The sequence below is a fragment of the Bombyx mori genome, chromosome 19 (genome assembly GCF_030269925.1).
Source record: "Bombyx mori chromosome 19, ASM3026992v2".
In the NCBI taxonomy this organism is placed as follows: domain Eukaryota; kingdom Metazoa; phylum Arthropoda; class Insecta; order Lepidoptera; family Bombycidae; genus Bombyx; species Bombyx mori.
This window is the reverse complement of record NC_085125.1, coordinates 8,043,050-8,067,440: the sequence shown is the minus strand read 5'-3', so window position 1 is coordinate 8,067,440 and position 24,391 is coordinate 8,043,050. Positions and strand designations below refer to the sequence as shown.

The 24,391-nt window shown below is 46.0% G+C and overlaps 4 protein-coding genes across 10 annotated transcripts; 2 read left to right on the top strand and 2 right to left on the bottom strand.

The window, feature by feature from the left end:
• The first annotated feature begins 187 nt into the window (after positions 1 to 187).
• Positions 188 to 9,129, top strand: CSP13 (chemosensory protein 13). 2 transcript variants are annotated; one of them, XM_062673813.1, is made up of 3 exons: positions 188 to 404; positions 2,990 to 3,168; positions 7,309 to 9,129. In XM_062673813.1, the coding sequence occupies exons 1-3, from the start codon at positions 224 to 226 to the stop codon at positions 9,127 to 9,129; spliced, it is 2,181 nt and encodes a 726-aa protein (XP_062529797.1). In that variant the 5' UTR covers positions 188 to 223. The 2 variants fall into 2 exon arrangements, with proteins under 2 accessions (XP_062529797.1, NP_001037180.1); NM_001043715.2 differs by lacking the exon at positions 7,309 to 9,129 and having other exon boundaries at positions 191 to 404; positions 2,990 to 3,280.
• LOC101743915 (EF-hand domain-containing family member B) lies at positions 3,187 to 4,984 on the bottom strand. The gene has a single exon (XM_004922318.5). The coding sequence runs from the start codon at positions 4,850 to 4,852 to the stop codon at positions 3,272 to 3,274; it is 1,581 nt and encodes a 526-aa protein (XP_004922375.1). The 5' UTR covers positions 4,853 to 4,984; the 3' UTR covers positions 3,187 to 3,271.
• Positions 5,498 to 21,186, top strand: CSP11 (chemosensory protein 11). 5 transcript variants are annotated; one of them, XM_012693964.4, is made up of 3 exons: positions 5,498 to 5,652; positions 19,553 to 19,736; positions 20,537 to 21,186. In XM_012693964.4, the coding sequence occupies exons 2-3, from the start codon at positions 19,559 to 19,561 to the stop codon at positions 20,722 to 20,724; spliced, it is 366 nt and encodes a 121-aa protein (XP_012549418.1). In that variant the 5' UTR covers positions 5,498 to 5,652; positions 19,553 to 19,558; the 3' UTR covers positions 20,725 to 21,186.
• Positions 21,120 to 24,114, bottom strand: CSP10 (chemosensory protein 10). 2 transcript variants are annotated; one of them, XM_062673807.1, is made up of 2 exons: positions 22,160 to 24,114; positions 21,120 to 21,631 (listed from the first exon to the last, which is right to left on the bottom strand). In XM_062673807.1, the coding sequence occupies exons 1-2, from the start codon at positions 22,219 to 22,221 to the stop codon at positions 21,238 to 21,240; spliced, it is 456 nt and encodes a 151-aa protein (XP_062529791.1). In that variant the 5' UTR covers positions 22,222 to 24,114; the 3' UTR covers positions 21,120 to 21,237. The 2 variants fall into 2 exon arrangements, with proteins under 2 accessions (XP_062529791.1, NP_001037064.1); NM_001043599.1 differs by lacking the exon at positions 22,160 to 24,114 and having other exon boundaries at positions 21,238 to 21,600.
• Between the last annotated feature and the right edge of the window lie 277 nt (positions 24,115 to 24,391).

Below are 24,391 nucleotides of genomic sequence, written 5' to 3'. Positions count from 1 at the left end.
TATTATTGAGATGCCAATAATGTTCGTATTTATCTGTAACGTCAGCTCAGCTTGGCAATTAGTGTTATAGATATAATATATGTATTAAATATGATCCTTCCTTTCTGAGAATCATAGTTGGAATCTTTGCATTTTAATATAAATACAGGACCGGATCATTTTGCAATCATATTGTTTGCAACCTGCATCGCTTGTACTAGGAAATCTTGTGCTAAATTTCAATATGAAACTGCTATTGGTTTTTCTTGGCCTATTCTTAGCCGTACTGGCTCAAGACAAATACGAACCAATCGATGACAGCTTTGATGCTTCTGAAGTCTTGAGTAACGAAAGGCTTCTTAAGTCGTACACTAAGTGTTTACTGAATCAAGGGCCCTGCACTGCAGAATTGAAGAAAATTAAAGGTAATCAGATTTATATTTTTTAATGCATTACTAGTATTAATACAGCTTGGTGTTAAGTGGTCGCTGCTGCCCATAGACATCATAACGTAACATAACATAATAACGCGAACGCCGTCATCCAATTTGAGACATGTGGCCGAAGCCTCAATTTTACTATACAATGGTTCTCCTATCCGCCCTTCAAACCATTGCAGTCAAAATATATATATAATTTTTTTTTAAACTAAATTACTCGTTTCAAATGTACTAAATTATACTCTAAGCTAACGGTATGTTCTATCTATTTTAGGACAGTTAAAATTATTTAGGGCATTTCGAAACGATTGAAGACACACTTCTCCTTGACTATGACATCTCTTAGCTTCGTTCCAAATCTCATTGAAATTTTCATCTGTAAATTTTTCCCCTGCTGCTTCAAAAACTTTTCTGACGACATCCTTATCGCGTTTTGTGTACATGTCACGATGACTTATTCCAAAATGAGAGAGCACAGATGGATTCAAACAGGCTTTCATACAAGATTCTTCGGGAAGGTGGAATCTATCTGCTTTGCAGTATCCTGCCGGCGTTACCGGAAAATCTAAATCAATATATCTTCCTGATGGAACTCCTGCCATCGACGACGTATTTTGATGCTCATAGCTTACCATATCTGTATAAGTTGTACGAAAATCTAAACAGTCTCTTGAGAAAAGTTGTATCTTTGGGAGTTCAGGAGACGGCTTTTGATAATTGATAATGTTTACAAATTTTTTATATTCTATATTTTCACCGTCAAAAGCTTTCCATATTCTTAATAACGGTTCAACGAAATATGGATCAAATCGTATGAGCTTAGTTCTACAATAATTATAAACGACTTCCTTGGGAAGCCATCCAGTTTTAGTCTTATCTAAATATTTCAATCTTAAATTGATATCTCTAAAAAAATTGGAATCGTAGCGCTTAGAAAGGCATTTCCGCAAAGTGTTTAAATGACCAAGAAATTTCCTTATAAGCTCATTTTCTGGATTAATATCGCACATTGACGACCACTCTTGAGTTTTATCCGACGTAGGTTCGGTTTTACCAAAGGTAAAATTCTCAGGAACACATTTAATATTTTCATTCGGTGCAGAATATGTTCCTAGACAGGCTCTGTTAGCCTTCACAAAATCGGCATGAATATAGTTAAGTGGTCTTCTTAAAGCGCTTCCCTCAAGGATTTTTTCATCAGTAAGACAACGTTTTACTCCTGATTCATAGCTAGTTTTGTTTGAATATTTCCCATAAGTTTTTTTATGGTCGTAAGCTGGTCGGCAATATTTTCGATTGGTTTGAACCCCTGGACCTTTTGTTGCGTTTATAATATCAGTTACAGGCTCTGACGGTAAAACAACGTCATAAAGTCGTTCACGTAATGGAACTTTTTCGCCGAGTGCATTCTTGTAAATCTCATAACCTTCTGGTAGCATTGGAGTTGGATCCGGAATTGTACCAACCTCTTTTCTCCAGTAAGAATTATAAGCTGTATTTTTAAAGTCCTCAACGAGCGTTTGAAATTTTGTTTTGACTGGTGGATTTAAAAGCTGGGCTGCTTCACTGAAAGGACCAGCATTCCGCATATCTAATTTTGGTGGATGTCGTAAAGGTGGTAGACGATTTGTTTTTTGTTGAGGAAATATTGTGTCACGTTGAAGAGCTTCTACTTCATCCTGTAAGCCGTATTTTTTTATACAATCTTGAATTTTATCTGAATGTCTACTTGTTTTACCAGCTGCAAAAATTTTTGGTTGCCTATCGATAAATAAACCGAAGTTTCCTTGGCCCCCACTCGAAGTTTGGCATTGTTTTTTTAACATTTTACCTAATTAATCAATTATATCAGAATGTTGTAATTCATACAAATAAATGAAAATTCTAGCTAGTTTCCTTCAAAGACTTATGTCTAAAATTTAGTTATTTATTTGACATAATAGAATTATTGACAGAGTAAAAAGTACATCAGTGATTTTACAATTATTAAAAAACATCATTAATAAAAAGATTTTTTTGGAAAAAGGGTCTTTCTGCTATCAAAAAACGCGATAAAATATTGCTAGATGAACATGTTCAAATATATTCTAAATAAATAAACTATAAAAATACACTACATGCTAGAGAGATTTCACTTGGTATGGTGAAAGTAACTCTTGCATTTCGTTTTGTTCGAAAACAAGTTTTGACGTCATCGTGGCATAAAGAATAAGACGCCGTGCGTACTTGTATAGAGTGATATATTATGTTAAATGCCGCAGACTAGTATACATTTTTATAATTAAATACATACGTAATTAATGTTCACAAATGACTGGATGGAGGAATAATTATAAAAGACAAAAATCATATTTTACTGTTTACTGTTGCGTAGTTACTAGTGGTAGGGCATCTTGTCCGCACGGGTAGGTGTGACCACTTTGGCTATTCCGACTTAAGCCTCATGTCTCAAGTTGAGTAGTGGCATTTAGGCAATTGATGTCTATGCACTTCGATCGTTACTAAACCCCAAGGGGATCGTGAGCTATTTCATGCGCAATAAAAAAACTTAATACCCGTTTATTTTTTAGATAAAATTCCAGAAGCTTTGGAGACCCATTGTGCGAAATGTACTGATAAACAGAAGCAGATGGCGAAACAACTTGCGCAAGGAATTAAGAAGACACACCCGGAGTTATGGGACGAGTTCATTACTTTTTACGACCCTCAAGGAAAATATCAAACTTCTTTCAAAGATTTTCTTGAGTCTTAAATAAATAAAACAGTATTTCAGTTTGTTTAATAGATACATTCATTTGGATTAGGTAATATCTGATTTTTTAGGCATATGTGTATTACAGTGAATAAAATTATTAATTAGAATCAGTCATTTTATTGTCATTGTCCAACTTATGTCTATCCATTGCTAGACGAAATGATTCTATGCAAACCCATCCTTTTGAGTGACATTTCTCAGCTATCTTCCAAATAGTATGGAATTCATCATCACTGAAAACTTCTCCGGTTGCCTCAAACACTTTTCGTATTACTTTAGGATCTCTTTTCTGAAACATATCCCTGTGACTAACATGGAATAATGTAAGCACACTTGGACTAATGCAAGACTTGACATCCGATTCTTGTGGTAGGCATGATCTGTCTGCTTTGCAATATCGTTCAGGTGTTACGGGATCGTCCATGTCGAAATATCTACCAGAAGGAAGTCCTGCCATAGGGCTAGGATCTGGTGTCTTTCCAGCTTTGACCATTTCGGAATAAGTTGTACGAAAATCCAAGCATTCAGCAGGAAGATCTGGTATTTTGGGTAAATCAGGCAACGGTTCTCTGTAGTTAATAAGATAAACAAATGTTTTGTATTCAATGTATTCACCGTTAAAGGCCTGCCACGTGTACAGCAAGGGCTCTATAAGAGATGGATCAAATCTGATTAGTTTCTCTCCACAGCATTCATAGACTATATTTTTTGGTATCCATCCTGATTTGGTTCCATCAAAATATTTTAAGCTTAAATAAAACTGCTGGAAAAACGTGGGTAAAAATCTAGTTGATAAGCATTTACGTAAAGTGTTCAAATGTTTTAAACATTTTCTGATAATGTTTAAATTTGGATTTATCTGACAAGGTGTAAGACACTCAGCCAGATTGTCAGGTTTTTTTATTTTCCCAAAAGAATACCCTTTTGGAACACAAGCAATATTGTCACAAGGGGCCAATACAGACCCTATTCTAGGCTGATTTATATCTTGAAAATTAGATTGTATACTATTTATGATAGTTCTATTTGCTGCTCCTTGTGCGACCCTATCATCCGTTAAACAGCACCTCGCATAAGTTCCTCGTTTATCTACTAAAGTTCTATGCCCATATATAACATCAGATCTGTACGGAGGTGAACAATATTTCCGATTTTTTTGTATTCCAGGTTGCTTAGAAATTTCTGTATCAGGACAAGGCTCTTTTGGCATAACTATTTCGTACAAACGTCCATGGTCCGGTGTTTTCTTGCCAAACGTGGTAGTGCTATCGAAGCCTTCAGGTAACATTGGTACGGAATCTTTTACTTGGCCCAAAGGGCTTTTCCAGTATGAAGAATAAATGGTATTTTTTAAATCTTCAACGAGGGTTTGAAATTTTGTTTTGATAGGCGGATTTACAATTTTTGCTACATTACAGAATGGACCGGCAAAACGCATATCAGGTGGAATTGGATGTCGCAGAGGTGGTAAAGGAAGTGACTTTTTAGGTGGTAATATGGCATCACTTAAAAGTGCATCTGTTTCATCTTTTAGTAAATAATGTTCTAATGAATCACCAACACGGTCATCAGGTTGTGCAGTAGGAAGGCCGGCTGAACATATCCTTGGATCTCGTTCAATAAACATACCTTGGTTACCTTTCCCCCCAGAAGTTGATCTTTGGCAATCCACAGGCATTTTATAAATAAAAAAAAACGTATAAATTAGATAAAACAAGTCAAAATTTTCTTAATATGTTAAAAAGCTAAATTACGAAAAACCGTGTATTTATTTGATAAGAATGAAAACTATCAAAATTCAGAAATTATTGAAATGTCATTAATTGTCAAATTCCACAAAAGTACTTAAAAGAAGGTTTAATGTCAAAAATTTTTTGGTGTAAAAACGAATAATTTAAGTTGCAATTTTTGGATTGCGTAAACTTTTTAACGCACCCTCGTGTTTGCCCGACGCGGTTCGCATCATCTAGCTTGCTTATTCTTGTAGTAGCCTGTCCTACATTCTAATGAAGTTGATTCACGTTATAGTGCACATACATATGTATGTATGCACACAACATAACACTAGATGAGCTGTCTAGCTGTCAAGACTAATAGAAAAGAAACAGTGTTCACAAAAGACAATTACAAAAATAGCATTGAATTCACTGTTTACAACAAATCCAGTAATCTATGTCTGCTATTGTTCAAACAAAGGAAGATATCACATGAATCATCTTGACAAACCAGTAGTAGTTAATTCAGTAATGTACACATTAGAATTGTGCTCACGAATGTAATTGCTGCATGTACGTTTGTATCACTAAACAATAATGACGGGAAAAACTTTATAAAACAGTGGAAAATGTCTCTTAAGCTCATTTCCAACAAGGAAGGATTAAGAATAGACTTAGTGCCTCCCGTTGAATATTTTGCGTTTTATGGGGATATAATAGAATTTCATTCCACCTATATTTTTGGTCCTATATTGTATTGTCAGTAAGTCCAATTTTATTATTTTGGTATTTACAAAAAATAAAACCAAATTTTAATTACATATTAGTAATGTCTTCATTTTTTATTGTCACTTAATAAACAGAGTAGACGGCTCAGGTCACCGTCGTTTATAAAAGTAAACAATACCAGGGGTACAGCTAGCAGGTCAGCCTATTGCTGCTATTGCCTAATTCGAAGAAGAACATGTCATAGCGAACATAGTACCTATAGCATAGACATTAATTTTGTTAAGCAAAAATCGCAGAAAAGTGATTCATTCTTTTATCAACTAAACTTTCATAACTCAATACTCGATTACTTTTATTTAGGAATCTACTCATAGTTTGAAATAATCTTTAGATATTCATTAGATCGTAAGAATGAATATTTCAACCTCACGCAAAATAGGTGACAAGTCTTGCGAATAGACTTATTGCGAATAGACTGAGTGGAAGCAAAAAAAAAGTTGATTTTTTTGACATTAATTTTGTTAAGCAAAAATCGCAGAAAAGTGATACATTCGTTTATCAACTAAACTTTCATAACTCAATACTCGATTACTTTTATTTAGGAATCTACTCATAGTTTGAAATAATCTTTAGGTATTCATTAGATCGTAAGAATGAATTTTTCAACCTCACGCAAAATAGGTGACAAGTCATCGGATTGCGAATAGACTGAGTGGAAGCAAAAAAAGTTGATTTTTTTAAATGAAACATTTATGTTCACGTTCGGCGGTTTCACTGTCTTTTTAAACTTTAGACGCTAAATATTGTCGAATTGGAGGGGAATAATACGCTTCTTCAACTCTTGAAAATTAAGATTTTGCACTTTTGATGGATTTTTTGAAATTATAAATCCATGTTGTTCGCGACGGACATAAATAAATGCAGCTTGATAGACATTGTTCGCGACGGACATTGATAGTTTAATAGATAAATAGTTAAAATAGAGAATAAATAGTTATAAATGTCCGTAAATAGATATTATGTGAAAAATAGCTGTGAAATAGATAGAGATAATGTAAATAGGAATAGTTAAACATGAAAATAAGTAATTTGTTATATTTTGTTTGTAAATAAAGATTGGTCCTCGTGGTCTTTAATTTGGCGTGGGAACGCAGGAGCGAGTCACAATACGGGCAACTAATAGAGCGACTAGGCAAACAATAGGCGAGCGAGGCGGCCGAGAGAACAATGGACGCCCACCGTGCTCGGACTCATAATAGCGCTGGCCGAGTGCGTGTGGGCGACCATAAATAGGGGGCCTACCTCGCTGCAAATTCACAAAAGATTCTCGCTCACGACTCGGTCGTGCGCGGACGTGCTTTCCGATCCGTGGCCCGCTTGCGAGCCGCGTCTCTGAACTCACAGTTGTGCTCGACAGTGTAGTGACCGTGAATACATCGTGCGTACAATTCGGTAGTGCGGACGTGCCGATCCGTTGGTCGCTTGCGATCTGCGTATCGAGGTCCATTTTTGTGCGCTAAAGTTTTGTAACCGCGAACCCACCCTTACCAACTGCCTTTTTCAAGGCAAAACCAATCGCTACGTTCAGCTTCCTGTGGCACTCACAGGCTAGCGATTTCCTAACCCTTCCCAAAAACAACAGTCTTTTTCAAGACTAGACCCCCGCTCGCGATTCTGCCTGCTGTAGCACTATACAGCCCGAGCGGGTTCCTTTCCTTTTCCCCGCCGATTGCCGTTTTCACGGCATAGGCATTCCCCCCCCCTGCTCCTTGCTGTCCTGCAGCACAGGGGGGTTACAAATCCTATCCGGGGCCTCGCCTTTCGGCGAGTTCAACAAAAGTCCCGGGGCCGCCCCCCCCGGGCAAGAAGACCGAAGATGAGCGAAGATTTTGTGTGTGACAGTGAAAGTGCTAGGGACATTGTCGGGTTCCTCCGGGATAGGTACCCGTCAATTAGGGCCGAGTATCTCAGCTATAGGGCCGCTCGTGGCAATCCCTCCCCCCCCGCGTCCGTCGCCGCGTTTCTCAACCGTGCCTCGGAGGCACGCCGCGCGCCCCCCGCCGCCGCGTCAAGTTCGAGCGCACGTTCCCACGATGCGGCTCACATAGCGCCTAACGCTACCCCCACCCCCGCGCCCGCGTCGTTTACGTCATCGCGCGCTTCGTCCGTCGCGACCTCGATCGTTTCGAGTTCAGGCTCCGATACCGAATCGGAGATGGATTTCGAATCCGCGTCAAGCCCTCAGCCTGGAACTTCGGATGGGTTCCAAACCGTAACGCGCGGCAAAAAGCGTACTCGCGCCGTGGAGTCCCGGAGCTCCACGACGAAACAGACTAAATCCGCGACCGCCTCTCGACCAAAAGTAGTAGTTACACCGGAGTCGGACTCCGCGCGCCGCGTAACCCCACCGCCGCGTCCCAAGCCCGCGCCCGCTCCCAAAGTAGCTGCCCCGCCCCCGCTGATACTTCAAGAGAAGACAGCGTGGAATCGCGTGTCCCAGGCCCTTCAGGCAAATAAAATTAACTACACCCATGCGCGTAACGTCGCGCATGGGATTCAGATCAAGGTCGCAACGCCGGGCGACCATAGGGCCCTCTCAGCATACCTCCGAAAGGAGAACATAGGTTTCCACACCTATGCTCTTCAGGAGGACCGCGAGCTCCGCGTAGTAATACGCGGAGTCCCTAAGGAGCTAGAAATAGACTACATTAAGGAGGATCTGACCGCTCAGGCCCTCCCGATAGTTAGTGTGCACCGGATGCACAGCGGGCGGGGCAAACAGCCCTATAATATGATACTCGTGGCGTTAGAACCCACCCCGGAGGCCAAAAAGAAGATCGCATGTCTCACGACAATTTGCGGCCTATCCGGGATCTCGATCGAAGCCCCCCATAAGCGTGGCACTCCCGGGCAGTGCTACAGGTGCCAACTCTATGGCCACTCAGCGCGTAATTGCCACGCGCGCCCCCGCTGCGTGAAATGCCTCGGCGATCACGCTACGTTAGATTGCGTTAGAGATAGGGAAACCGCGACCGAACCTCCCAGCTGTGTCCTATGCCTTAAGCAAGGGCACCCCGCGAACTACCGTGGATGTCCCAGGGCTCCGCGGAAACGTCCAACCCACCCAGCTCCGCGAACCGTCGGCCCAAAGACTTCGGCACCTTCAGTGCCGAAACCCGCCTTCGTGCCGGCTGCAGTTCCCACGGTCTCGGCGTGGAAAAAGCCGCTGCCGTATACGAAGGCGGGAACGGAAACCGCACCCCCGCCCCCGCTCGCGACACGCCCCGCGCCTCAGCCCCTGCTCGCACCTCGCCCCGCGCCCGCGTTCCGTCCCCCGCAACCCTCTGCCGCCAACGACTTCGCGCTCGTGCGCGACTTCGTCACCGCGGTGAACTTCGACCGTCTGCGATCGTTCGCTGACGCTATCCGTAGGTCGACAACCCCCGAACAGCGGCTCGCGGCCGCGTTCGATCACATGGACGTTTACGAGTCCGTGTCGCGTACGTTATAAAATCTTTACCGGTAATCAATGGCGCAAAAAGGTAGAGAAAAACCGTATTCCCTTACGTTAGCATTCTATAATGATAACGGACTCGCGCGGCAACGCGACCAAATTTTTGAATTCCTCCGCGATAATCTTGTAGATATTCTATTAGTGCAGGAAACCTGTCTGAAGCCCTCGCGTCGCGACCCGAAAGTCGCGAACTACGTCATGGTTAGGAATGACAGACTCACCGCCTCCAAAGGCGGGACTGCCATTTACTATAGGCGGGCCCTGCACGTTGTCCCTCTCGATACTCCCTCGCTCTCACATATCGAGGCGTCAGTGTGCCGTATCTCGCTGACGGGACACCAGCCGATCGTCATCGCATCCGTTTATCTCCCCCCGGACAAGCCCCTTCTGAGCAGTGACATCGAGTCACTGTTCGGCATGGGAGACTCCGTCATCCTGGCAGGCGATTTAAATTGCCACCACACTAGGTGGAACTGCCATCGTACTAACGTTAACGGTAGGCGTCTCGACGCGTTTATAGACGACCTCACCTTTGAAATAGTCGGTCCCCCAACTCCAACATGTTATCCGTATAACATCGCGCTCCGTCCGAGCACTATAGACCTGGCATTGCTTAGGAACGTAACTCTGCGCTTGCGTTCCATCGAAGCAATGTCAGAGCTCGACTCAGACCACCGACCTGTCGTTATGCAGCTCGGTCGCCCCCACAACCCAGTCACTGTTACGAGGACCATGGTGGATTGGAATAAGCTGGGCACGTGCCTAGCCGACACCGCTCCGCCAATCCTCCCTTACGGCCCGGATTCGAATCTATCCCCCGAGGACACCGTCGAATCCGTAAACATCATTACCGATCACATCTCTTCCGCGATCATTAGATCTTCTAAAGAAGTCGATGTGGAGGACAGCTTCCACCGCATCAGACTGTCTCCCGATCTTAGGAATCTCTTAAGAGTTAGGAACGCGGCAATCCGGGCCTACGATCGTCTTCCCACGCATTCAAACCGGATTCAGATGCGTCGTCTACAACGCGAAGTCCACTCCCGCTTAAGCGACGCGCGTAACGATAATTGGCATAGTTATTTAGAACAACTCGCGCCCTCCCACCAAGCATACTGGCGACTAGCTAGGACTCTCAAATCCGAAACTACCGCTACTATGCCTCCCCTCGTACGCCCTTCAGGCCAACCACCGGCATTCGATGACGAAGACAAGGCTGAGCTGCTGGCCGATGCACTGCAAGAGCAGTGCACCACCAGCACTCAACACGCGGACCCCGAACACACCGAGTTAGTCGACAGGGAGGTCGAGCGCAGAGCTTCCCTGCCGCCCTCGGACGCGTTACCCCCCATTACCACCGACGAAGTTAGAGACGCGATCCACAACCTACAACCTAGGAAGGCACCCGGCTCCGACGGCATCCACAACCGCGCGCTTAAACTCTTGCCAGTCCAACTGATAGCAATGTTGGCTACAATTTTAAATGCCGCTATGACGCACTGCATCTTTCCCGCGGTGTGGAAAGAAGCGGACGTTATCGGTATACATAAGCCGGGCAAACCGACAAACGAAACTTCTAGTTACCGTCCGATTAGTCTCCTCTCGACGATAGGAAAAATTTACGAACGGCTCCTTAGGAAACGCCTCTGGGATTTTGTTACCGCGAACAAAATTCTCATAGACGAACAGTTCGGATTCCGCTCAAAACACTCGTGCGTACAACAAGTGCACCGCCTCACGGAGCACATTCTGATAGGACTAAATAGGCGTAAACAAATCCCGACCGGCGCCCTCTTCTTCGACATCGCGAAGGCGTTCGACAAAGTCTGGCACAACGGTTTAATTTATAAACTGTACAACATGGGAGTGCCAGACAGACTCGTGCTCATCATACGAGACTTCTTGTCGAACCGTTCGTTTCGATATCGAGTAGAGGGAACTCGTTCTCGTCCCCGTCAACTGACCGCCGGAGTCCCGCAAGGCTCCGCGCTCTCCCCGTTATTATTTAGTTTGTATATCAATGATATACCCCGGTCTCCGGAGACCCATCTAGCGCTCTTCGCCGATGACACGGCTATCTACTACTCGTGTAGGAAGATGTCGCTGCTTCATCGGCGACTCCAGATCGCAGTAGCCACCCTGGGACAGTGGTTCCGGAAGTGGCGAATAGACATCAACCCCACGAAAAGCGCAGCGGTGCTCTTCAAAAGGGGTCGCCCTCCGAACATCACTTCGAGCATCCCACTCCGTAGTAGGCGCGCAAACACCTCCGCCGTTAGTCCCATCACTCTCTTTGGCCAGCCCATTCCGTGGGTCTCGAAGGTCAAATATCTAGGCGTCACCCTCGACAGAGGGATGACATTCCGTCCCCATATAAAAACGGTACGCGACCGCGCCGCGTTTATTCTAGGACGACTCTATCCAATGCTTTGTAGTCGAAGCAAACTGTCCCTCCGTAATAAGGTAACTCTCTACAAAACTTGTATACGCCCCGTCATGACGTATGCAAGCGTAGTGTTCGCTCACGCAGCCCGCACCAACTTGAAATCCCTTCAGGTTATTCAATCACGATTCTGCAGGATAGCCGTCGGAGCGCCTTGGTTCCTTAGGAATGTGGATCTCCACGACGACCTGGAGCTCGACTCTTTTAGTAAGTATCTACAGTCGGCATCGCTGCGCCATTTTGAGAAGGCGGCACGACATGAGAACCCTCTCATCGTAGCCGCTGGAAATTACATACCCGACCCAGTAGACCGAATGGTAAACCGTCGACGTCGCCCAAAGCACGTCATTACGGATCCTCCCGATCCATTAACGGTGCTTTTAGGCACCACAAGCACCGGTCACCGTCCTCGTCGAACCCGTCGCTTGCGACGAAGGGCTCGACGAGCGAACTAACCCATAGACACAGCCCACTGAGTTTCTCGCCGGATCTTCTCAGTGGGTCGCGTTTCCGATCCGGTGGTAGATTCAGCGAAGCACTGCTCTTGCTAGGGTCAGTGTTAGCAACTCTCCGGTTGAGCCCCGCGAGCTCACCTACTAACGTTAGGGTGAAGCTGAAATAGCCTCTCAAGGCTATCAGCATAGGTAGGAAAAAAAAAAAAAAAAAAAAAAATGCAAATTCAGTTCGAGACAGCGAGCCGACGAGTCAAGACCTCTCCAGAAGAAGAGGAGAGAGCCGTCGAACAAGAAGAGACTCGCTCCTACGCCCTGCGCCGGTCAAGCCACGAGGACCGTGTGAACGCCATACTGAAGCCTTCGTTATTTTCCTCGAACCAATCCCAGCACCCGTTCCGCGACAGCCACTGCGGCAATACTCGAGCCACCACGTTTCAACGAGAGTAAGAAGTCTAAAAATCACACGTGGTGGCCGAAACCTGAGCGGTGGCCGTCCGGAATATTGGTCCTTCGAGAGCCGGATTCATTTGAGGAAGATCGAAGAAAATTGAAGATTGAAGAAATGGTGCTCACACGGTCCGAGAAGATGAGGTCGTCACGCCTTGACCGGCCCGGCAACGAAGCTGTCTCGGGCTCAACTTTGCAAGACGCACAGCAACGAGCTGTGTCGGCCGCGCCGCGTTCGGGAGTGACGCAGGGACCGCCACCGATGGCGGCAACCTCCTCCCAGTCAACCGCGCCGCGTTCGGGAGTGACGCAGGGACCGCCACCGATGGCGGCACCCTCCTCCCAAGTGGAAAAGTGTCCGGGAGTGCCGCGGGGCTCACAAGCGATGCCCCCCTCCCGCCAAATATTGCCTACGCAATACTCGCCGGCGTCGCCAACGGGACCGAACAGCGGGGTCTGTCGTCGAGTGGTCAGACCTCCCAGCACCGCGACACCGGCAACAACTTCAGGCGACGCAGCAACGGAGAGCGTCGTATCCGCGAGCCAGAACAAGAAGGAGTCAGCGCTCGCGGCCAATCAAATAGTACACGGGTCCCACATCACGGACGCCGCTGCCAAAATCTCGACGACAGAAGAAGGCTCCACACTCCGCGACGGGATGGCGCCACCAGTACGAGGATCTTCAAGAAAGTCGAGTCAACAGTCACAACGGCTGTTGCTTATGGCGCGCCTCAAAGAAGAGCATCTTCGCGCCAAAGAAGAACAAGCCCGACTCCAAGCAGAGCTCGCCGCCGCCCGCATCTCAACATTAGAAGCCGAAGCGCTCGTTGAAGAAGAGGAAGATGCGCGCACAACACTCACAGAGGACGAGAACGAGCAAACACAGCGCATCGATACATGGCTCAGTCAGCAACGATCGATCGCGCTACAGGGAGTCGAAGAAAGAGTAATGCAGCCAACACACGGATCACCAGCCACCATCGAGCAACCGCAACTGGAACTTCCCGCACCAATAGAACAGCTGAAGCTACCGGCCCCTGCCGCGGCACCGATTGCCGCACCTGTCGCACCGAAGAGCGACATCGCCGAACTAGCAGCTGCCATCGCGACGGCCGCCCGCCAAGCCAGGCCCGGACCATCGCATCGGTACTACGGGGAGCTTCCAGTGTACAGTGGATCGCATCAAGAATGGCTCTCCTTCAAAGTCGCCTACGCCGAATCAGCGGACAGCTTCAGCGCCGCAGAGAACACTGCGAGACTTCGGCGTACGTTGAGAGGAAGAGCAAGAGAAGCGGTCGAAAACTTGTTGCTGCATTACACCGAGCCCGCCGAGATCATGCGGACTCTAGAATCGCGCTTCGGACGTCCAGAAGCAATCGCCGCAACGGAGCTGGAACGACTGCGCGCGCTGCCACGCTGCACGGACACACCGAGGGACATCTGCGTATTCGCGAACAAGGTGAACAACGTCGTCGCCGCTCTGAGGGCCCTCGACCGCGTACATTACATGTACAACCCGGAGCTCACTAACATCACATCGGAGAAGCTGCCGTCCACTCTACGCCACCGCTGGTTCGAATTCTCAGCGACTCAACCGGCGGGAGAACCGGACCTCGTCAAGCTGTCGCGCTTCCTGCAACGCGAGGCGGACCTGTGCAGCCCATACGCACAGCCGGAGCCAGAGACGAGAGTGGAGAACACCAGCGGTCGGCGGAAGATGGTGAACATGCCTCAGAGGACGCACACCACGCAAGCGAAGGAAGAGAGGAAATGCGCAGCATGTCAGAAGCCGGGGCACATCCCACAAGATTGTCCCGAATTCAAGAGAGCAGCCGTCAGCGAGCGCTGGGATACGGCGAAGCGCGAAAATTTGTGTTTCCGGTGCCTACGGTTCCGGTCTCGGGGACACGTATGCAAAAAGAAGAAGTGCGGCGTCGACAGCTGTGAACGCACGCACCACGAGCTGTTGCATAAGAAACCAGCATGGCAGAAGCCGAAGGAAAAAGAAGAGGCGGTCACCTCGACGTGGGCCGCAAGAAGTGCGACAGCCTACCTGAAGATGGCGCCAATTACTGTTATCGGACCGGCGGGAGAGGCAGATACATGGGCCCTGCTGGACGACGGGTCAACGATCTCGCTGATCGACGAAGACTTCGCGAGACGAGTCGGCGCCAAAGGACCGATTGAACCCCTCTTCATCACTGCCATCGGAGACAATAAGATAGACGCAACACGCTCACGACGCGTCCCGCTGAAGCTATGCGGACGCACGGGGGAACCGCAAGAACTGAACCTACGGACAGTCAACGGCTTAAAATTAACACCACAGCGACTGAACATCGAAGTCCTCGCGTCGTGCCATCACCTCACCGACCTCCGCCATCACTTCAAAACAAGCTACGCCTCGCCGAAGATCCTGATCGGCCAAGACAACTGGCACCTGCTGGTGACGGAGGAGATGCGGACGGGACGACGCGATCAACCAGTGGCGTCTCGTACTCCGCTCGGGTGGGTCGTGCACGGAGCACACCCGGGAGGCAAGAGACAGCGCGTCAACTTCGTGGCACACGCGACGACGGCCGACGCGAACATGGACGAAGCCCTCAGGCACTACTTCGCGATCGAGGGACTCACCGTCGCCGCCAAGACGCCAAAGAATGACCCAGACGAGCGCGCGCTGAAGATCCTGAGAGAGACCACTCATCAGCAACCCGACGGCCGCTACGAGACCGCACTGCTGTGGCGTGAGGAGGGCCTGAAGATGCCCAACAATTTCGAAGCCGCGCTAAATCGCCTGACGTCCGTAGAAAAGAAACTGGAGAAGGATCCAAACTTGAAAGAGCGCTACAAACAACAAATGGACGCACTGGTAGCGAAAGGATACGCCGAAGTAGCTCCGTCAACGGGGACGAAGGACCGAACCTGGTACCTGCCGCACTTCGGCGTAACACATCCAATGAAGCCGGACAAGATTCGCATCGTGCACGATGCCGCTGCGAAGACCAGGGGGAAGAGCCTCAACGACTTCCTGCTCACCGGCCCGGACCTGCTGCAGTCTCTGCCTGGAGTGATGATGCGCTTCAGGCAGCACGCCGTCGCCGTCTCAGCGGACATCACAGAGATGTTCATGCAAATAGGCGTCCGAAGCGAGGACCGCGACGCGCTCCGGTACTTGTGGAGGGAGGACCCTTCACAGGAGCCTACAGAGTACCGGATGAAATCTATAATCTTTGGCGCGACAAGCTCACCCGCGACCGCCATCTACGTGAAGAACGCCAACGCGGAGAAGTACCGACTGCAGTACCCGGACGCCGCCGACGCAATCGTACGCAACCACTATATGGACGATTACCTGGGAAGTTACCGGACAAGCGAAGACGCGATCAGAATCGCAAATGAGGTGAGGGCAGTACACCGGCAAGGCCATTTCGAGTTACGCAAATGGACCTCGAACAACGAGGAGGTACGGTGCCACATGACCGACGAGGCCCCACCTACAAGTGTGACGCTGTCCGATGGAACGGAAATAGAACGAGTACTTGGCCTGGTGTGGAGACCTGCTGAAGACGTCCTCGCCTTCAATCTGGACATGGCGCGAATCCCAAAAGAAGTCTTGGAGAGCAGCGCGCCTACGAAGAGACAGGCTCTGCGAATAATGATGTCCGTCTACGATCCCCAAGGCATCGCATCACCAGTCACTGTCGGAGCGAAGAAGATCCTGCAAGAAACGTGGCGCCGAGGGACGGCGTGGGACTCCCCCCTCGATGAAGACCTCTGCGCGATGTGGAGAGAGTGGATCGACCACTTAAGACGCCTGCGCGACGTCTCAGTGCCGCGCTGCTATCCCGGCTACTCAGACGCCGCCAACCTCCAGCTCCACACATACGTAGACGCCAGTGAGTCCGCCTACGCCGCCGCGTTATACTGGCGCGCCGAAATGCCCGACGGGGAGATCAGGACCTCCCTCGTACTCGCCAAAGCCCGAGTCGCGCCCTTGAAACTCACCTCGATACCGCGCCTCGAGCTACAAGCTGCCGTGATGGGCAGCCGCATGGCCGCGGCTGTCACAGAGGAACACGACAGAAAACCAGACGCGAGAGTGTTCTGGACAGACAGCGCCACCGTATTGACCTGGCTACGAACGGGGTCGAGGTCGTATCGACCGTTCGTCGCTCACCGCATTGCAGCGATAGAAGAGAACAGCACTGTGGAGGAATGGCGCTGGGTCCCCACAAAGGAAAATGTCGCCGACGACGCCACTAGAGAACTACCCGTCGGCTTTGAAAGAAACCACCGCTGGTTCATAGGCCCGGAATACCTAAGACGGCATCCGGATGATTGGCCCGTACAACGGACTGCAAGAAGGGCAGAAGATACGGGCGAAGAGAAGTGCGCAACGCTCGCCGTGAGCAGAGAGAGCCTCGGCGAAGCGATCCCGGACCCAAGACGCTTTTCAAAATGGGAAAAGTGCCTGCGTGCAACGGGGCGAATACTACAATTCGTCGACCTATGCCGCAGAAGTCGCGAGCGCACTTATTACAAGAGGACCAGACGGAACCCGCGTTCGGACCCGACGTGGGAGAAGAATAGAAAGAAGACGACTTCGAAGACCCCGCTGAACACACCGCGGACGCCAGAGCAAGCAGTCATTCAATGGAAGACTTTAGACGCCGACACGCTTCGACGCGCCGAGACGCTCATTTGGCAACAGAGCCAGCGGGCGGCCTTCGAGGAAGAGATTTTGACGCTCCAGCGAGGGAAACAAATATCCCCAGCGAGCCGACTGCGAAACTTGTCCGTAACTTACGCGGACGGGATATTGAAAATAAACGGACGCATCGGCAACATAGAGGGAGCTGACGTCATCACCTCGCCTCTCGTGCTAGACGGATCCCGACGCGAAACGAGATTGATGATAGACTTCATCCATAGAAAGATGCACCACGCCGGAACCGAAGCTACGATCGCCGAGTGCCGACAGTCGTACTGGGTCTTACGCCTACGCCCAGTGACACGGAGCGTGATCCACAACTGTCTTCCGTGTCGTATCCGCAAGGACACTCCACCGCGTCCAGCCACAGGCGACCACCCACCGAGCAGACTGGCACACCATCGGCGACCATTTACATACGTGGGCCTCGATTACTTCGGGCCCTATCAAGTTACCACCGGCAGAAGCACCCAGAAGCACTACGTGGCCATCTTCACATGTCTCACTGCGCGTGCGGTACACTTAGAACCGGCAGCGAGCCTCAGCACGGACTCAGCGGTGATGGCACTCCGGCGCATGATCGCGCGCCGGGGAGCTCCGACGGAGATATGGAGCGACAACGGCACCAATTTACGGGGTGCCGACAAGGAGCTGCGCCAAGCTTTGGACAAGGCGACCGAGCACGAAGCGAGCTTAAGACTTATCCAGTGGCGCTTCATCCCACCGGGCGCGCCTTTCATGGGCGGCGCCTGGGAAAGAATGGTACGGGCAGTAAAGACCGCGCTCTCGGCCACGGAGCAGCCGAGGCACCCGACGCCCGAAATATTTCACACTCTGCTAGCGGAGGCAGAGTTCACAGTGAACAGCCGACCTCTCACCCATGTATCGGTGAGCGCCGACGATCCCGACCCTCTAACACCGAACCACTTCCTGCTGGGAGGCCCGGCGCGAGTCCCCGTGCCGGGCAAATTTGACGACGCCGACCTCATAGGGCGCGCACACTGGCGCGCAGCACAACGTCTGGCAGATGTGTTCTGGAGTCCCTGGCTCCGGGAGTACCTGCCCGACCTGCAGAACCGGCGGGAGCCCCACAGCCGCGGGCCCGCCCTGAAGATAGGCGACGTCGTGATAATAGCAGACGGAACGCTCCCACGGAACACCTGGCCACGAGGGATCATCCAGGAGGTTTACCCGGGGGCCGACGGCATCACACGAGTGGTCGACGTGCGCACCGCCGGCGGTATCCTGCGACGCCCGGCAAAGAAGATTATCGTGCTGCCCACGATGCCCGCCGCTCACCAAGGAGGATGCAGCGACGTGAACGACGCTGCACGGCGGGAGGATGTTCGCGACGGACATAAATAAATGCAGCTTGATAGACATTGTTCGCGACGGACATTGATAGTTTAATAGATAAATAGTTAAAATAGAGAATAAATAGTTATAAATGTCCGTAAATAGATATTATGTGAAAAATAGCTGTGAAATAGATAGAGATAATGTAAATAGGAATAGTTAAACATGAAAATAAGTAATTTGTTATATTTTGTTTGTAAATAAAGATTGGTCCTCGTGGTCTTTAATTTGGCGTGGGAACGCAGGAGCGAGTCACAATACGGGCAACTAATAGAGCGACTAGGCAAACAATAGGCGAGCGAGGCGGCCGAGAGAACAATGGACGCCCACCGTGCTCGGACTCATAATAGCGCTGGCCGAGTGCGTGTGGGCGACCATAAATAGGGGGCCTACCTCGCTGCAAATTCAGTTCGAGACAGCGAGCCGACGAGTCCAGACCTCTCCAAAGAAGAGGAGAGCGCCAACCGAAGAAGAAAAGACTCGCTCCTACGCCCTGCGCCGGTCAAGCCACGAGGACCGTGTGAACGCCATACTGAAGCCTTCGTTATTTTCCTCGAACCAATCCCAGCACCCGTTCCGCGACAGCCACTGCGGCAATACTCGAGCCACCACGTTTCAACGAGAGTAAGAAGTCTAAAAATCACACGTGGTGGCCGAAACCTGAGCGGTGGCCGTCCGGAATACATGTAAAGAGCTATATGCATATAATAGCTGCGTATAAGTAGCTCCGATAGGTAAATCAATCCGAAGGATCAAGTCTGAATTGCATCGAAAAAATGGCTTTCTTATTCCTTACTCCGGAATACCATAATCGGTTCAGGAGGTTGGTGATAGCTCCCGTGCGGACTTTTATATAACACTGGTAAAAAGTAATGTTTAAATTAGATCATTACTATCAAACATGGAGTATGGAGTGCAAGAAGTAATGACAACTTACTATCATGCCTGGTTTTTTTTGTTATCGTGTCAATTTAGGCTTAATTAACAACAAAACATTTTTAATTTCAGGTAAAAATGAAACTCACTAGTTTTCTTCTAGTTGGAATGGCTATGGTGTCAGCAGAGTTTTATAGTTCCCGCTATGACGATTTTGATGTCAAGCCATTAGTGGAAAATGATCGAATTTTACAAAGCTACACTAATTGCTTTCTTGACAAAGGACCGTGTACCCCAGATGCCAAGGAATTTAAAAGTAGGCTATTTACACTTTATTCTAAATCGATTTTATTCAATCTAGTTATATTTATTATAGCTAAATAATTTTGCTTAACGTGGCCGATTGATTGGGAGTGATTTCATAGCTACCATTGCGGCTAAACTGATTTATATACTAATAACTATATAAATGAATAATACCATAGTGACAAGTCGATTTTGAAGACGTCGTGGCCTAAAGGATAAGACGTCCGGTGCATTCGTGTTGAAGCGATGCACCGGTGTTCGAATCCCGCAGGCGGGTACCAATTTTTCTAATGAAATATGTACTCAACAAATGTTCACGATTGACTTCCACGGTGAAGGAATAACATCGTGTAATAAAAATCAAACCCGCAAAAATTATAATTTGCGTAATTACTGGTGGTAGGACCTCTTGTGAGTCCGCGCGGGTAGGTACCACCGCCCTGCTTGTTTCTGCCGTGAAGCAGTAATGCGTTTCGGTTTGAAGGGTGGGGTAACCGTTGTAACTGTACTGAGACTTTAGAACTTGTATCTCAAGGTGGGAGGCGCGTCTACACGTTGTAGATGTCTATGGGCTCCAGTAACCACTTAACATCAGGTGGGCTGTGAGCTCGTCCACCCACCTAAGCAATAAAAAAAAAAAAAAAGTCGAACTTATGATAATCCAGTATTCAGAGGCGTGTAATATATCGTACCTGAATCGGGAAGTACATGTGAGGACTTTTAAATGAAAAGGAATATAAATTTCATTTCATAAAGTAGTGTAAATTATAATAATATAAAGTAGTTTAATTTTGATTATTGTTATTCCAGAAGTGATACCCGAAGCTCTGGAAACAACTTGCGGGAAATGCTCGCCAAAACAAAAGCAGTTGATTAAGACGGTGATTAAAGCTGTTATCGAACGCCATCCCGAAGCGTGGGAGGAGCTTGTTAACAAATATGACAAGGACAGAAAATTTAGACCATCTTTCGATAAATTCATTAACGAAGACGACTAACTTTAGCGGCTTGGCTCTGCCCCTGGCATTGGTGAGATCCATGAGCAACGGTAACCACTCACCATCAGGTGGACCGTATGGTCGTCTGACTACAGGGGCAATAAAAAAAATATCTTAGTTTCGTCATAATTGAGTGAAACTTTAGATATTTTAAGTTCAATTAATTAAGACTCATAGCATGTTTTGTCAGATTTTCATAGATCATAGATTTAAATAAAAAAGCCTTTGTCTTAGACCTACCTCGTGCTTAATAATTTTTTTCATAACTTTCATAATGATGATTGCTGGTGTCTTTCGGTTTCAAACGAAAGCTCTAAAGTTTTTAGATCGTATTTTTGTATTTGTATGTTTTCACACTTTATTTTTGTAATTAAAAGTAAAAGTTAAAACAGGAATAGTTGAAATATGTTTTATTAAAGAAAATCCAATTAAAGCTTTTTTTACTAATACTACGTCATTAAAGCTGCAGTTTTAATTCGATCCACGTGCCAAAATGTGCATCTAAGCTTCGTTCTAAGCGGAGCCTTTGACGGCATCGATTTTGTCTTTGTATCTCGCTTGGTAGATGTTGTCGGGATCATATTTAACAGCCAACTCCTTCCATAAGTCCGGCCGTTTATTTACCAAATGTCTAATGACTTTGTCAGCTCCCGACTTCTGTTTCCCAGTACACTTAACACACTCATGTTCAAGAGCATCAGGAAGAGTTTCCTTTAAGGCTTTACCGTCTGGAGTGCAACGACCTTTGCCTAGGAGACAGTCGACGTAACCTTTGAGGAGTCGGTTGGACTCGAGGATCTCATCGACGTTTATGTTATCCCATTTATCAGTATAGGTCGATTCCGGACGCGCCCAAGTGACCGCCACACATGCCATCACTACTATGATCAGTATTTTCATTGTAGGTCTGTAATAAAATGATTCTTTGTATATATATATAAAAATGAATTGCTGTTCGTTAGTCTCGCTAAAATTCAAGAACGGGTGAACCGATTTCGCTAATTTTGGTCTTGAATTATTTGTGGAAGTCCAGAGAAGGTTTAAAAGGTAGATAAATATGAAAATGCTTGGAATTGAATAAAAATAATAATTTTCTATTCCCTTTGATGTGTCCCCGTCGGACGGATCCCTATTGTATGTTTTAAGTTTATTTTATGCAAAAGCTTAGATATTTTATTTATCGATTGAGGCACTACGAAGTCTGCCGGGTCAACTAGTAATAAATATAATCTCGTCTCCCAATCAAATTTAAATCTAAATACCACTTAGCAACCTATTGCATTATAAGGTTTATGTGTATATAATAGATCCCTGAGAAAAGTACCTGTTAGATAATTGTTTGAGTAAACAATGAACATTAGTTTGACATCAATAAAGTTTTGATAAACAGATTGCACAATAAGTTAACAATAGATGGGAAGCGTTTTTCTTGTACCTTGTAGTTACTGGTCGCGACTTGCCAGTGTTGATATTCTTATAATTATTTTGATTGTCCATTGTTTATTGTTGCGCCCGCTGTGGCTATTATAAGGAATAGAAACCTTTACGGTGTTTGCATACGCGAACAGCTTTGTTTGCTTACGAAATGATAATGATCTTTGACGACCTAATAATGGAAATACATATAATGGGAACTGAAAGTTTAGTTACGTTTTAGGTTAGTTTTGAGATATTACTTTTGATATAAATTTATTTATCTATATGAATTTGAGTAAATGAAAAGTTTTTTTGGATCCTCGATCTCAATTTGAACAAGATACTCGAAGCACGGATGAGTCCGCACGGGTAGGCACCACCGCCCCGCCTATTTCTGCCGTGAAGCAGTAATGCGTTTCGGTTTGAAAGGTGGGGCAGCCGTTGTAGCTATACTGAGACCTTAGAACTTATATCTCAAGGTGTGTGGCGCATTTACGTTGTAGATGTCTATGGGCTCCAGTAACCACTTAACACCAGGTGGGCTGTGAGCTCGTCCACACATCTAAGCAATAAAAAAATTAAAAAAACCAAGTGAAATATTCTAAGCTTTGAGTTTGTATATACTCCTATGCCTTAGGGTGAAGTAATGGTAAATTGAACTGAAATATTTGATGTTTTAAGATTTTTTCTGTAGTTACGATAGTCCGATTACGATATGTTCAATTGCGTTTTTTTATTGAATTTAGATAAAATTAACTCATGAGAAAGAAAGAAATTACTGATGGTTTTTTTTTTGTATTATCTTAATTCAAAGAATATCAAATAACAAACAAAATCAATAACAGACACAGAAAATGTGAATTAATAATTAAATTTAAAATTACATTAAAATTTAAAGTCGTACTTCCAATTAAAACACACAAAATATTTTGTGAATTTAATACCATTGAATACAAAATTCACACTTATTTGAGAATATCATAAACGGATGTGAAGGAAATTAAATGTACATTAAATTATAATTTTTCGTTAGAAATAATAAGTTTTAATTAGTTACTATGCGAATAAAAGTATAAGTTTAAATGCGTCGAAAATTTAGAGGTCAAATTGGTTTACACAGAATGAAGGTCATTGGCATAGTTCATAACGTTAGTTATCTTCGGTGGTAGTGGACTAGCCATAAATATTAAAGAATTAACAATCGCTGGAGTAGAAGAGATAATGAAGATTAAAATTAAATATAGATGGCACCCCAACATGATTGAATGACATGTTATAAAGAGCGAGCGACAAGAACTTGGTGAGAAGACTCTAACGCCACATAGTGGTAGGTAAGAGAGAGAGACCCAGCTTATGTAGTAAGCTGCTCTGTGCAAATGAACTATTAATGCTGTAGCTTTCATAATCTTTCATAAAATGAAAAACTGCATTGGATGCTAGTATAACGACTTATTAAACTTATTTTTTTGTAATATGAACTTACAATTACAGACATTCCAGTAATTGAAGTTTGATAGTAATTAATTGATTGTAATTTTTTTTGCTAAGATTTGGAATTGGGAAATCGTTTTCTATTTAATTTGTTAAAACAATGTAATTTAATAGTTTTAAATTCAAAGCAACTACGACCTTGATCATACGAATTTTCTATCTAAAAACTGTAGGTCTTGTATTTTAACTAAAAAAGCGAAATTAGAAAAAAAAAACAGCCAACCACGAGAAAATAAGGAAAAGCAATATTTAATTTTAAACAAGTATCGCAGAAGCTAATAAAAATATTTATAAAGTTCGGTGAACAATAATCACTTACTTACTGTTAATTATTTATCCCGTGAGCACTCTTAGACCCTTCGCTGGGCTGTGACGCCTATTGCACTAGCTATGAGAGTTTTTATACTGCACATTTATTGAGGCTGGTATTGTGACGCCATTTAAATTGATCTATAGGATGAAAGACAATAGTACGCGGAAGATTAGGTACTTAATTGGTCCTGTTCGTTCTCTGTGATGTCACAATTTACGACACAGAAATATAATGATTGGTAAAGAACGGTAAGTTAGTCATGGCACGCTATCAATCTCGAAGGATCCAAGGTATTACACATTGAATTTTTTTTTGTTGCTAATTTTTACCTTGATGTGATTATGAAATTGAATTTGAAATTGAAAATGATTAAAATTTAATAAATTTACGTGTATTTCATTAATTTTGAATCATTACTTAGTTGCGTCTTATTTCATTATATTTTTT

Excerpts from the sequence above, each read along its gene's own strand:
- CSP13 (XM_062673813.1), top strand. The coding sequence starts at position 224 with ATGAAACTGCTATTGGTTTTTCTTGGCCTATTCTTAGCCGTACTGGCT. Across the intron at positions 405-2,989 it reads AGAATTGAAGAAAATTAAAG|ATAAAATTCCAGAAGCTTTG; the intron begins GTAATCAGATTT and ends TTTATTTTTTAG. Across the intron at positions 3,169-7,308 it reads TCAAAGATTTTCTTGAGTCT|TATACAGCCCGAGCGGGTTC; the intron begins TAAATAAATAAA and ends CTGCTGTAGCAC.
- LOC101743915 (XM_004922318.5), bottom strand. The coding sequence starts at position 4,852 with ATGCCTGTGGATTGCCAAAGATCAACTTCTGGGGGGAAAGGTAACCAA.
- CSP11 (XM_012693950.4), top strand. The coding sequence starts at position 19,446 with ATGGAGTATGGAGTGCAAGAA. Across the intron at positions 19,467-19,552 it reads TGGAGTATGGAGTGCAAGAA|GTAAAAATGAAACTCACTAG; the intron begins GTAATGACAACT and ends TTTTAATTTCAG. Across the intron at positions 19,737-20,536 it reads AGATGCCAAGGAATTTAAAA|AAGTGATACCCGAAGCTCTG; the intron begins GTAGGCTATTTA and ends TTGTTATTCCAG.
- CSP10 (XM_062673807.1), bottom strand. The coding sequence starts at position 22,221 with ATGGACAATCAAAATAATTATAAGAATATCAACACTGGCAAGTCGCGA. Across the intron at positions 21,632-22,159 it reads TCGCGACCAGTAACTACAAG|ACCTACAATGAAAATACTGA; the intron begins GTACAAGAAAAA and ends ATTTTATTACAG.